At 48.0% G+C, this 13411-nt stretch overlaps 1 protein-coding gene across 9 annotated transcripts in view; it reads right to left on the reverse strand.

Moving 5' to 3' along the window:
• Positions 1-13411, reverse strand: part of TANC2 (tetratricopeptide repeat, ankyrin repeat and coiled-coil containing 2) — a 216343-nt gene that overhangs the window by 84833 nt on the left and 118099 nt on the right. For all 9 annotated transcript variants that reach the window (XM_057421972.1, XM_057421968.1, XM_057421966.1 and 6 more), the window contains 2 exons: positions 8066-8214; positions 2464-2650 (listed from right to left, as the gene is read on the reverse strand). In XM_057421972.1, the coding sequence (XP_057277955.1) occupies positions 2464-2650; positions 8066-8214 (336 nt within the window). The remainder of the gene's footprint in view (positions 1-2463; positions 2651-8065; positions 8215-13411) is intronic.

Below are 13411 nucleotides of genomic sequence, written 5' to 3' on the forward strand. Positions count from 1 at the left end.
TACAAAATACACTGGAGTGTATTACAGAAATACACCTTGGAGCTAACAGTTTCAGTCATTCATTTTGAGCAACCCGGTCTGGTGGAAGGCATCCCTGCCCATGGCAGGGCATTGGAACTGGATGATCTTAAGGTCCTTTCCAACCCAAACCATTCCATGATTTCCACAGAATGATTTGGGAGGAGGAGGAGGGCTCATTACTCAGGAAACATAAATACCCAGGGAAATGTTTATTCTGAACCTGATCTAGTTCAAGATGTTCCTGCTCACTGCAGGCAGGATGGACTAGATGACCTCTGAAGGTCCCAACCCAAACTGTTCTGTTTCTGTTCTATGATTTTTCTCCACGTACTTTCCAGCAGTGGAGAAGGCCACCTTCCCCACAATCTGATACAGCTGTTGAGCTTCTATCAAAGAAGGGGTTGAAAATGTTACTGTCGAAAGAAAGGGGGGAGGAAACAAGGGGAGAAAGAGGCTCTAGGAGAGGAAAGCCTTGTTTTTTGAAAGCCTTAAAAAGTGCTTCTCTTATTCTACACAAACATTTCTTTACATGACTTTTCCATCTGGGATACATTAACATAGCCCTGGGATAAGCAACCTTCTATTATTTCCATAGTTTCCATAGGAAAATCCAAGTTCCCAATAGAAGAACCTCTTAAGAGAGAATCTTCCTTGTGAGGGGCAACAAAATGTTTCAAACTTCTAAATTAATTGCTATAGAGCTACTGAAAAAGGATGGGGCAGAAAGTCAGCAAAAAGACTCAACACCTTCTCACGGCAAGACATGGAGCTGTTGGAGCAAGTCCAGAGGAGGACATGAGGATGATGAGGGGCTGAAGCACCTCCCCTATGGAGACAGGCTGAGAACACTGGGGTTGCTCAGCCTGAAGAAAGCAAGGCTGCATGGAGACCTCAGAGCAGCTTCCAGTGTCTGAAGGGGGCTACAAGGATCCTGGAGAGGGACTCTTCATCAGCAACTGTAGTGACAGGACAAGGGGGAATGGGTTCCAACTTAAACAGGGGAAGTTCAGGTTCTCCTTGTTTCTTTCAGTACTCCATAAACTTCTTTTTCTTTAAGTACTATATAAACCACTGGCAAAGTAAAACCGTCTTAGCTGCAGAAATGCTGAGCATGGAACATGCGGCAAGGACAACCAAGCAAGCAGCATCCTGCCTGACGTTACACGTGCCCTTTCCTCCCATTAGGCCTTTGCAGTTATAGAACAGAAATGTGTGGATGTTATTTGCTCAAGATCCTTCACACCTGCAACCAACACATCACTGGGATGAAACTCACTGGAATTGGTGTTAATTTAATCCAGCTCCTGCCCAAGGCTGAGTTTAAGAGCAGCAGTCGTTTATGAGGCACTGAGTTACCGATAAGGTGGCAGTGACAGTCATGGGGCACGGAAGGTGATCAGTTATAAAATCAGTGATTTTATATTTAAGAGAATATAATCCAACAGTATTTGAACTACGAACACGATGCCATCAGCTGTTTTCTCTCCTCTGACATGGGAATACAATGGCTATGGTCCATAACAATGAAGAAGTGCTGAAAAAACAGATGCCTCTAAGACTACTCGAGGTAGGAGGGGATGGCAGCCCCAGGTACCCGCTGTGGCCTGGCACTGAGACATCCTATCCTCCTTATCTAACCAAAAGGCTTATGTCTGTCTAAATGAGCACCTCCACTTCCATGAATGGGAGACCTTATTGCAGCCTTTCACTTCTTAAAAGGGACCCATAAGGAAGATGGGGAGAGACTTTCAGCAGGGCTTGTTTCAACAGGACGATGGTTTAAAACTAAACAAACAAACAGGTGATGGTTTTAAACTAAAAGAGGGAGATTGAGGCTGAATGTGAGGAAGAAATTCTTTACAATGAGGGTGGTAAAACCTTGGCACAGGTGGCCCAGAGAAGTGGTGGATGCCCCATCCCTGGAGACATCCAAGGCCAGGCTGGATGTGGTTCTTGGCAACCTGATCTAGTTGAAGATGTCCCTGCTCATTGCAAGAGGGTTGGACTTTGAAGGTCCATTCCAACCCAAACTATTCTACGATTCTGTGAGCGAGCATGGGCAGCAGCTGAAGGATACAGAACACTTGGTAAGAAAACACCCCAACCACCTCACTAGAATGAAAGCAAGGCAAGAATACACTGGGAAGAAAGACTGCAAGAAGCAGAAAGATGATGATGACACGCAGAAATAGGAGGAAGATGAAACTCTTCCTCTTTCACCACTTAAACAAGCGCCACAGCTTTGCATCACCCGACTTCTCCAACCCAATTTTCACCAACTCCCCGTGCTGAACAGGAGTGCATTTCACCCTGCTCACTGCAGTACTGAGTAACGCAAACCCACCCCATTAGCGACCCTGGGTGCACCAGCTAGAACAACGCCTGTAACACCAGCGCAGCCAGCGATGAGCTGCTTTAGCAGGGGAGCAGGGTGCCACTCACCTATGATGCCGCTGTCCCTGCTCTCCAGCGTGGAGGTGGGGCTGGTGACGGCGCCGTAGGTGCAATCCTTGGTGGTGACGCTGGTGCTGACGGGCGGGAGCGTGGAGCAGGGGCTGCTGGCGGGCGGCGAGGCCGTGCTGCTGGTGAGCGTGGAGCAGGGGCTGATGCGCTGCGTCACGGCCGAGCTCTGCAACAAGGGGAAGGGGGAACAAGTCACTCACCACTGCCAGGCCCTGGGCGGGAAGAGGCTTTGTATGGCTCACACTTGAGGATTTGCTTTGTCCCGGGAAGGTAAAAAGTGCTTTAGTGCTCAGAGCGACAAGGTCTGCTGAGCCTCCCCGCGGGGTGGGCAACACAGGCAGCAGGCTTGTTTGCTGCGGCTTGCTTTAAAGCTTCCAGCTTCCATGCTCAACAGGAAACACATCAATAAAGTGGGGTTAACCAAATGCCTGACTCCAGACTTTATTGGGGATTTTGATCATTTCAGTTGAATCCCAGCCTGGTTTGGGTTGAAGGGTCCTTAAAGCTCACCCAGCTCCAACCCCTGCCACAGGCAGGGACCCCTTCCACTGGAGCAGCTTGCTCCAAGCCCCTGTGTCCAACCTGGCCTTGAACACTGCCAGGGATGGGGCAGCCACAGCTTCTCTGGGCACCCTGTGCCAGCACCTCAGCACCCTCACAGGGAAGAGCTTCTGCCTTATCTCCAACCTGAACTTCCCTCTTTCAGTTTTAACCTTGTCCCTACAGGTCCTCACAAAAAGTCCCCCTCCAAGAAAAGCCTAAATAAGCAAAAAACTATGAAACAGTGAAGTAAATTAAGCAACATCTTAAGTGCCATTAAGAGGACATCTCCAGGGCAATGATGATACAACATGATCTCACCTCTACTTACAGCAAGACACATCATACACAGGAAATCCTGCAAAGGCCTCTGGGCCATTTCCATCTGCTCAGAAGCCTCCATGGGTTTCAGTTCTTATTCTGCTCTGTAAAGGTCTCCTCCATTCAAGGAAACCAACAGTGGTTTTACACCCCTGCACCAGGAAACTCAAAATCCCTTATCTAGATAGGAGACAGCCCTGCCCAGACATGCTTCCCCCACCAGATAAGGTTTAAAACACGTAATAGGGAAAATGTTGCTCTCCAAAGGCAGAACAAAACAAAGAAATGCAGCAGCACAAAAAAGATGGGGTTTTAAAAGTTATCTTGGGAAGATACTGGGTGCAAGAAACCTGAAGTGTTCAGGGAGAAGCTGTGGCTGCCCCATCCCTGGCAGTGTTCAAGGCCAGGTTGGATGGGGCTTGAAGCAACCTGAGTGGTCTGGATTAGATGATCTCCAGAGGTGCCTTCCAACCTCATTCTACACACCTAAAAATTTAACCAATTTACATGGGGCATCTTTCAGAATGTGAAGCGTTAGGACTTTAACACTATTATGGCTCCTCAGCACAAGAGAGACAAGAAGCTACTGGAGAGGGTGCAGTGGAGGCCACAAGGATGCTCGGGGGTCTGGAGCAGAGATTGCTGGAGCTGGGCCTGGTTAGAGAAGAGCAGACTGAGAGGGGACCCCATCAATGGAGATCAACAGCTCAGAGGAACAACCAGGAGGATGGAGCCGGGCTCTTCTCAGTGGTGCCCAGCAACAGGACAAGGAGCAGTGGCCATAAACTAAACCACAGCAAGTTTCACCTCAGCATGAGGAAGAACTTCTTTCCACTGAGGGGGCAGAGCCCTGGCACAGGCTGTCCAGGGGGGCTGTGGAGTTTCCCTCTCTGGAGACACTGAAACCCACCATGAACACGTTCCTGTGTGCCCTGCTCTGGGTGGCCCTGCCTTGGCAGGGGTTGGACTGGATGATCTCCAGGGGTCCCTTCAACCCTAATGATTCTGGGATGCTAAATTCTTTACAGTGAACTTTTTATGTCCTTCTTTCAACTGCTATTTTAGACAAATCCCTGCTGAAGCCCCTCTCAGTACTAACAAAACAACCATCCACTGACCTTAAAACACAGCAAAACTACACTTTAAAGCAAACTGCAGGACAAGAATGGCACTTGAAGCAATGAAGAAATCATCTTCATCCCTCCAGCTGAGGGAGAACGAGTGTTTCACAAAACGCCAAAAGTGATATTCTAAGTTCTTTTATGTGAGCTTTTATGCAGCTCCTTAAGAACAACTACTTGCAACTGGAAATGCCTGAATAACACGGGATATCACTTGGCATTGATTGACATGTTTTATTTCTGTATTGATAGAGAAAAAAGGCTCCTCTGTGCAAGTTTTAAATACAAATTGCCATTGACAGAACATTCTGTATTCTTCCTGCTGCTGTTTCATCTGTCACATTTTCCCCAAGCTTTGAGAAATGACACTGTTCTGACACAGCCTCATTGTCCTTTGTGCTCCTCTGGCAGGCAGTGCAGTTAAAAAAGAGTTTCCCCTTAAAAAAGTAGGAGAAAGAGGATTTCTTCTTCAGCATTTTGTGGTCTCTCATTAAGGAAAGCGTGATTAAGAGACAGCACAGTAACACACACCATTTCAGAGCACTCTGAATTACAGGCTATCCTTTGACATATTCAAAGTGAGGCAATTGAATGAAAATGCAACGTGCCCATTGATAAATCAGGGTGGGTTTAGTGGAAACACCTTTATTCCTTAGTTCCACCTTAGCTCCAGCATTGGCAAGATTGCAAGGGACGATTTTCTTGCTTGAGAAAGCAAAGCATGGTCAGAATTCCAAGCAGCAGCCAAGCCCCAGCTTCTGATAAAAAGAACGTTTTCTTTGCCCAGGCCTTGTCAATGGACTCATTAAACCCTAGGAAATGGTTCTTGTTTTTAAATTCAAGTGCAAACTCTTAGTCAAAGTCTCCATCAGATTAATCAATGATGAAGGGAAGAAGGAATCTCTGCAAAGCCCATGTCTCGCTGCATGAGATGATTCTATGATTTTCAACATTACTTGAAGCAGGGCAGCTGAAGAAACTCTATTTGGGAAGGAGAACTGCAGATGTTTGCAGAAGAGCTGCTGCAATTTGGAAGAAGCTTTAGCTTGGACAGGGCTTGCGTATGGCTCCTGCCCCAGAACAGACAGTGGTAGATGGCAGAAGTCAGAGAAGGGCCACCAAGAGTGTAAGGTGCCTGGAGCTTGTTTTGAAGGAGGAGATGCTGATGGAGAGGATTCATTCAGCCTGGAGAAGAGACAGCTGAACTGCACCTAAGGAGAGCTGCAGCCTTCCGCCGTGTGCAGGGGCTGAGAGGGGCTGCTCTTCTCAGAAGGCAAAGACAAGATGCTGCAGTCATAGATGTATCAAGGCAATTCTGTAGTAGGTAGAAGACAAAAATCCTTCGCAGGCAGAGTCATCAAGCCCTGGAACAGGCTGCCCTGTTCTCTACCTGTGGAGATCTTCAAACCTCACCAGGACAAGGCCTGAACAACCTTGTCCAGCTCTGAAGCTGCCAGCAGGTGGTTGGATGAGATGGTCTCCAGGGATCATCTCCAGCCTCAAGCATCCTGGGACTCCAGGCAAGGGCTGACAGCAGGAGATGCTCACAAAGAAAGATAAGAAATCAACTTGGTAATTGAGGAACCAGCTTCCCTTTATCTCCAGCAGCACATGAAGAGCATTCAAAGGCCCTGATAAAGCTTTGTGATGCAAGAATTAGCACGTGGCCCAAGATACCCATCTATTTTAGAGGACAACTCTCTGCTGCTTCTCTTTAGGTTTCTCTTTTTCATTCTCCAAAGGCATCTTTTGCTTTAGAGAAAAGACGGGATTTTAATTTTTGTCAAAAGGCAACAACAAAAAGAACCATTTATAGTAGAAAGCTCTGCTTGGCTTTGAAGTGTTCAGTTCAAGCAGGCACCTGTTAAAAGTACATTTTCTAGCACAATGTGCAGTGAAGTACATTTCAAATCCACCACAACTTGCCTAAAACATGGACTGAAAGTGTTAAAAGCTTAATGAATGTCTTAAAGTCGAAAACTTGACAGAATCATGTTTCTTGGCTCTCACGTGTCCATGCAGAAGATCAAAAACCTTTTGGTTTAGTCTACAGCATGGGAACAAGCCCCAGGACACAGCCCTGCACCCTGCTCACCAGGAGCACCCTCTACTTTGTGCTGGGAGCAGACCAGGGCTCTTGGAGCAACTGGAAAATGGGAAAACTGGAGTTCCCTTCCCATTGGCTCAGGCTGGGAGAAAGATTCACATGTGCCACCAGAGCCACCTCCATAGAATCCCAGACTGGTTTGTATTGGAACAGACCTTAAAGCTCCTCCAGCTCCAACCCCTGCCACGGGCAGGGACACCTTCCACTGGAGCAGCTTGCTCCAAGCCCCTGTGTCCAACCTGGCCTTGAACACTGCCAGGGATGGGGCAGCCACAGCTTCTCTGGGCACCCTGTGCCAGCGCCTCAGCACCCTCCCAGGGAAGAGCTTCTGCCTAAGAGCTCATCTCAGTCTCCCCTCGGGCAGGTTAAAGCCATTCCCCTTGGCCTGTCCCTACAGGCCCTTGTCCCAAGCCCCTCTCCAGCTTTCCTGCAGCCCCTTTGGGCACTGGAGCTGCTCTAAGGTCTCCCCTTCAGGAGCCTTCTCTTCTCCAGGCTGCCCCAGCCCAGCTCTCTCAGCCTGGCTCCAGAGCAGAGCTGCTCCAGCCCTCACAGCATCTTTGTAGATTCCTCTGGATCTGCTCCAGCAGCTCCATGTCATTCCTGTGCTGAGAACTCTTCTTGGCTGCCACTTTTCATTAATTATTTTCTTTCTTAAGGAATTCAGGACCTGAAGTCAGGTCCTATGAATCATGCACATGTTAAAAACCTAAGTGCAGACTCATGGGATGACTGTTAAAAGGAGAGAGCATTAGAAATGAGTGGGCTTCTGAGTTTCATGCTTTTCTGCTACACACTGGACTATCCATTTCCATTTAAATGAAGGGAAAAACTATCTCCAGGTTTCATTCTCGTCTCACCAGCACTGCTGGGAGTGGGCAGTATCCAGGCTTGAGGAGGAGAAACAAACTCAGCCAGCTCCCACAAAATCTCTGTCGTAGGCCTGAGCTTTCTGCTCTCCAGCTTTTCAGCCAGCTGGAGGGGATGTAACAAAGCTTGATCATAATAAAGACTTCATGATTTGCTTTCTGTCTCCGTTTGCAAGCGTGAAATCACCTTGTTCAGCAAACAGGAGAGGAAAGTGTGACTATCTGTACAATCAGTCTATTCCTCCTTCCCTCTCCTCCCCGGGGGAACCGGGAGCCTTTACGTAACATTGCTGAAGCGTTCCTAAAGCATTCTATCCACGATGCCATGGAAGTACAAACTATTTTGGTCACTATAACCTGATGAGGGATGCTGCCCACTCCTACAGCACTTGCAAGAAACAGAAAAACAACAGAAGCTGTTTCGCACGGCAGCAGCTGATCCTGCACCGTGTTCTGTGACAATGATTCACCGTTGGACAAGGAGATAGAACCTTTTGCCTCCTCACTGTTACTTCACTGCTATGAGGCACTCAGCTGGCACCCAGCTGGAACAAAAACCCTCTCCCACATGCTGTGTTTGGCTCACAAACCGGGCTGTAGAAGAGGAGGAATCAGAGGGCTCGTACCTGGTTCTCATCCTGCACCTCCATGCTGTACTGGGGCCCTGACTGAACCTCCGTGACTTTCTCTCCGAGGAGGAAGCCCAGGCGAGTCATGAGTGTATTTGCTGCCTCATCTACGGATGGAGGGGGTCCCAGCTCCTGCTCAGTGTCACCTAAACAGGAAGAAAAACAGGTTCAGTCATGAATTGTTTAGCTTGGCGACTGCTCAGTGCTTTTACCAACACAACACTGCTAAATCCCCGTGCTACACTGGCAGCATCCTGGTTTTCACAGAATCATTGAATTACAGCATGGTTTGGGTTGGAACGGACCTTAGAGTTCATCCACGCCCAACCCCTGCCACGGGCAGGGACCCCTTCCACTAGAGCAGCTTGCTCCAAGCCCCTGTGTCCAACCTGACCTTGAACACTGCCAGGGATGGGGCAGCCACAGCTTCTCTGGGCACCCTGTGCCAGCGCCCCAGCACCCTCACAGGGAAGAGCTTCTGCCTAAGAGCTCATCTCAGTCTCCCCTCTGGCAGGTTAAAGCCATTCCCCTTGGCCTGTCCCTACATCCCTTGTCCCAAGCCCCTCTCCAGCTTTCCTGCAGCCCCTTCAGGCACTGGAGCTGCTCTGAGGTCTCCCCTTCAGGAGCCCTCTGTTCTTTTTCAGGTCATTCATGCTACTCAAGACTGTTTTAACATTATGGTCTGGTCATTAATTGTAGGTTATGCATTGCTCCAGCTGTCAATTCATGCTTACACATGTTATTTCTCCTTTCATTGCTCACTATATTCCCAGCATCTCCCATGGAAGCAAAGCCACCTTGCCTTCCCCACACCAGAGGTGCCAGAGCCACTAGAGAACTTGATTTCCTGGACCAGCAATGGAAAAGGAAGAGCTTTCCCTCTCCTCTCTCATGTAGAGACCACCTAAAGAAACCAAGGCTACCCCTGCCATTTTGAATACACTGCATGGGCTGCAGAGCAGCCAACGTGCACCACTAAGGTGTTAACAGGAAAGACCAGGATAGCAAACCCATGGGCACATCTTCCGGTGTCACCTGCTGTTTCCAGCACGCTCCCTGCTACCTGGAAAGCACCACTATCCAGACACCAAACCGCCTTGTGCAGTCACCCCATGGCCACGATGCAAAGCCAAGTCCACCTCCCATTTCCTCATCAGGTCTACAGAACAGGTCAAATCCAGCATTCCAGAGCATTTTTCCTTCTTTATTTCAGCCATCTGCAGGAAGAGCAGCTAGCAATGCCCACTGGGAAAAGGCCAGGCATGTTTTTTGGCATCATTTTCACTTTCGTAACAGGATTTTGTGGGGGGTGTTTGACTTGCAGCATCACAAAAGGTAAGCTGGGCTCTGAACATTGAGCTCTTCCCTGCTCCCACCAGCAGCAGTTCAAAGCCTGAAGGTCAAGTTCTTTCCACAGTACACTGAAGCAATACTGCGCTTAGTGCAGTTGTAGGAGACTAATTAGGATTTGCAATTAGTCTACAGTTAATTATTCATCTCATAATGTGCAATCTGGAAAAGAGCCCATCTCCATTTCCCAGCTCCGGCCTGGTTCGGGGTGCTCTGACACAGCCTAAAGCTACAGTAAAAAGATAATGCTTTCACTATTGCTTTTTGATAACTGAAACCCTCAAGCACAGAACCTGGGATATGGACAAGAGCTTCCAGAAATTCCCACTTAGGTCCACAACGTTCACCTCAAGCAAGCTTACAGCAGTTTTTCAGTGTCTCACCTGCACTACTGCAAATTCAAAACCCTGGAGCATCTCGCATGCAGCCACATCTGCATCCATAAGCACCATTAACTCTGGGAGAGGAGCATCTGGAGAAGTCCTTACCCAGTGACTTCACTGTTATGAAAATGGATTATGCAGTATGATAATAGAAGCTGTCTTTCAATTATTGAATCCCTATTGTACAGCTTCAAACCCCGCTGACGTGAATGCCATAGATTAAGAGAGAGACAAATTTAGATGGATGGCCCAATTTTCTCAACTGCTGACCACCCACATCCAATCTGTGGGCATTTACTATCTCTGGGAGTCAAATCCAGAACGTACATTTATGTAAAGTGAAAATTACCCAGACTTCGACTTCCAAGGTTAGGTTTTTCCCTTAAAAATGTAGCCTTTTAGAGTTTATCCTAGAGATCTGCACCAAGGATATGGCTCTGTTCAGAATTAGTAGAAGTTTCTTAAGCATTCCTCATCCTGCTTCCATGATATTAATAAGACTCCAGCCACACTGACTTCCACATCTTGGCAGAAATGAAAAGCTGGATCTATCCCTGCACTGCCTGGGAACGTGCCTGGATTGTGCTGGGGGGGCTTCCTTGGGCTCAGCATTAGGAACCTCTCCCAAACCAACCAGAAGAACCTGCTCCTTGGAGGCTGGGTGTGAGCATGTCCTGAAACCTCCCCTTTTAATCCTACCTCTAGAATACGCCCCAGGGGCACAAAGCTCTTTCACCTGTAAAATAAAGGAAATGATGAGCTTATCTCAGGTCACTGAGTAAGAACATAGAAGATACAGAGGATTACAACTGCCTTCTTTGATAACTGCCCTAATTCAACTGCAAGATGCTGCTCACAGCACAAGGGATCAACAGCAGCAACCTAAGCTGTTCAAGAGTGTTCGAGTTCATGTAGAACCATCAATTCCTTTATTATATTGTGGCTTTCAAAGTACAGATAACTTTGAACTTCAGCAAAGCACTACTGGACTGGATTAGTCCCTCTTTTGGTTACAGGTCTTTAAAAGTAAGTGCAGGCATTTAATTGAGTGTCAAAGGAGAGAAAGCACAGCTCTGAGATGCCTGTGAATGGGTATTATGGAAAGAAGCTGGAACTTGCCTTTCAAAGTTGACAGTAAGCTCTAATACTCCAAGTTCAATGGAAGGGCATCACTGGGTTTCTCCTCCCTTGCCATGCGTGCTATCCAGTTGAGGCTGCAGCCAAGTGTTACACACACGTCAGCACGCTCTGTTCCCTCAATCCCATGAGGGAAATTTGAGCCCCAGCTGATAGCAGAACAGACCTGAGGTATTTTTAGGTATTCTGACAGTATCACAGCTCAAACACACCTCCTACAGTCACCTCAAGTAAGCGACCTCCAGTACATTAATAGACCCCAACAAGCCACCCAGCACGCACATGCAATGAAGTCAATCAGTAGACCCAGAGAGAGATCCATCAGGTCCTGCTGCATTTGCTATATGAGCTCATGCACTTGTGCATCAACACTGGGTAATACTAAAAAGTGGATCAAAATGTGCCAGGGATTCTAAATCAGAATAAGAACCCACTTAACCCCCTGACTCACTGCATGTCCATGAGTAGTTCAAGGAGTTCTAAAGACGGTGTCACTTTATGTGCCTTCATGCCCAGCTGAAAGCTTATGTTTTCCTATATACACACAGGGAAAGGCACCTTGGAGCTGGTGTAGGTGAACCAGACCTACCCAGCACCCGCTGGGTCTCCTGCTTGGTCCCCAGTGGCCATCAGACCACCTAACGTGTACGTTCATGCCAGCTGATATCTTTAGTAAGCTGGTTCGGTCGTTTAAGTCTTGTTTAGTTTTCCATGAATCACAGAATCCCAGGTTGGGAAGGACCTCAAGGATCATCTGGTCCAACCTTTGCAGGCAAAGCATGACCAAGACCAGATGATCCAGCTACCTGTTCAGCCCAGACTTAAAGGCGTCCAGTGTTGGGGAATCCACCACTTCCCTGGGGAGATGATTCCACTGGCTGGTTTTCTCATTGGGAAAAGTTTTCCTCTCATTTCCAGCTGGAATCCCCCCAGGAGTAACTTGTGTCCATCAGCCCTCATCTTTTCCACGTGACTCCTTGAACAAAGGGGATCTCCATCTTCTTTAGACCCACCCTTTAAATACTGGAACATTGGAAGTAAGAGGTCTTTAATGCTAAGCACTGTTGCAGCGTTCCAGCGTTGACACAGAAACGTCCCCCCCCCTGGAAACTGTTGTGTTGAATTTCCAGGCAAATGCTCCAAACCTCGAGTCAGTATTTCAGTGCTGAAGTCAGAGGCAAAACCAAAAGGGATTTACTAGATATTTGCCACTAGTCCAAGGACTTTGACATCAGAGATGCAGAAACACAGTGCACTGAATTCCTTATTTCTAATACCATAAATAAAAAGCCATGAACTGCTCCAAGATGGATTGGTCTCAACAGCTGTAGCTTGGTTGGAAGGAAAGGAAATTTGTCCAATAGTGCAGGGACTATTCGTTATGTTTTCATCACAGAAATGTAAGCAATCAGCCTCCCTTTCCACTGCAAAGCCAAATGAACTCAAAAAGAAGCCACTGAGATTCCTTTGTGGTGAGCTATACATGAATTGGATGGATCTTTTATAAAGTGAAAGAAGAATAATAGTCAAGAGACTGCATGAAATATGTAACTGAATTTTAGGTAGGGTCCCCTAAAAGCTACACTAGAAGATACTCCTTACTTTTAATCCTTGAAGTTGAGAAGAGACAGGTAACTGCAGCACTGCAGGAAAAGCTCCTGCAGAGGTGAGAAGCACTTTGTCCATTTAGATTAAACTACTGCATGTGTTTAGGCTCCCTGCCTTGTGTATCTCCCAGAGCAGAATGGTGAATCATGGAATGGTTTGGGTTGGAAGGGAACTTCAGGATCATCCAGTTCCACCCCCTGGACTGGGCTGAGATTTTCTGTAGGCCCCCTTTAAAAAAGCCTCTAACTTCTATATAAAGGTCAGAGCAGGAAGGAAAAACCCGACAGTGGTGATCCAGGACTTGGAACAGATCTGAAAACCTCACCAGCACAACCCTGCCTGTGCTACCCTGCTCTCTCAGAGCAGCGACAAAGCCTGGGATGTCTCTCCAGCTTTCTCCATGCATTTCGCATTCCCAGGTTGCTTTCCCAGCTCTGGAGGACGAGTGGCTCCTGCGGCCCATCAATACTGCCCACAAGAGCTGTTATCGATGAGACCGTGCCCAAGGCTGAACGTGCACATCACCCCCTCCCTGTGCTCTCAGTCTGGCTGACCCACAAAACGAGTGGTGCTCCCTGTCTGCTCTACCAGCACTGGTCATAGAAGCACAGAGTGGCAGGGGTTGGATGCTGGGAACAGTCAGAATGCTGCTGAATGGAGAGGAACAAGCAAAGATCACAGAATCCCAGCCCAGTTTGGGTTGGAAGGGACCTTAAAGCTCCTCCAGCTCCAACCCCTGCCACGAGCAGGGACACCTTCCACTGGAGCAGCTTGCTCCAAGCCCCTGTGTCCCACCTGGCCTTGAACATTGCCAGGGATGGGGTCCTTTCCAACCCAAACCAGTCTGGGATTCTACGCTTCCATG

Source organism: Pezoporus wallicus, unplaced genomic scaffold (assembly GCF_028554395.1).
Source record: "Pezoporus wallicus isolate ANWC-B61680 ecotype Strahan unplaced genomic scaffold, APGP_CSIRO_Pwel_v1 contig_8488, whole genome shotgun sequence".
NCBI classification, from domain to species: domain Eukaryota; kingdom Metazoa; phylum Chordata; class Aves; order Psittaciformes; family Psittacidae; genus Pezoporus; species Pezoporus wallicus.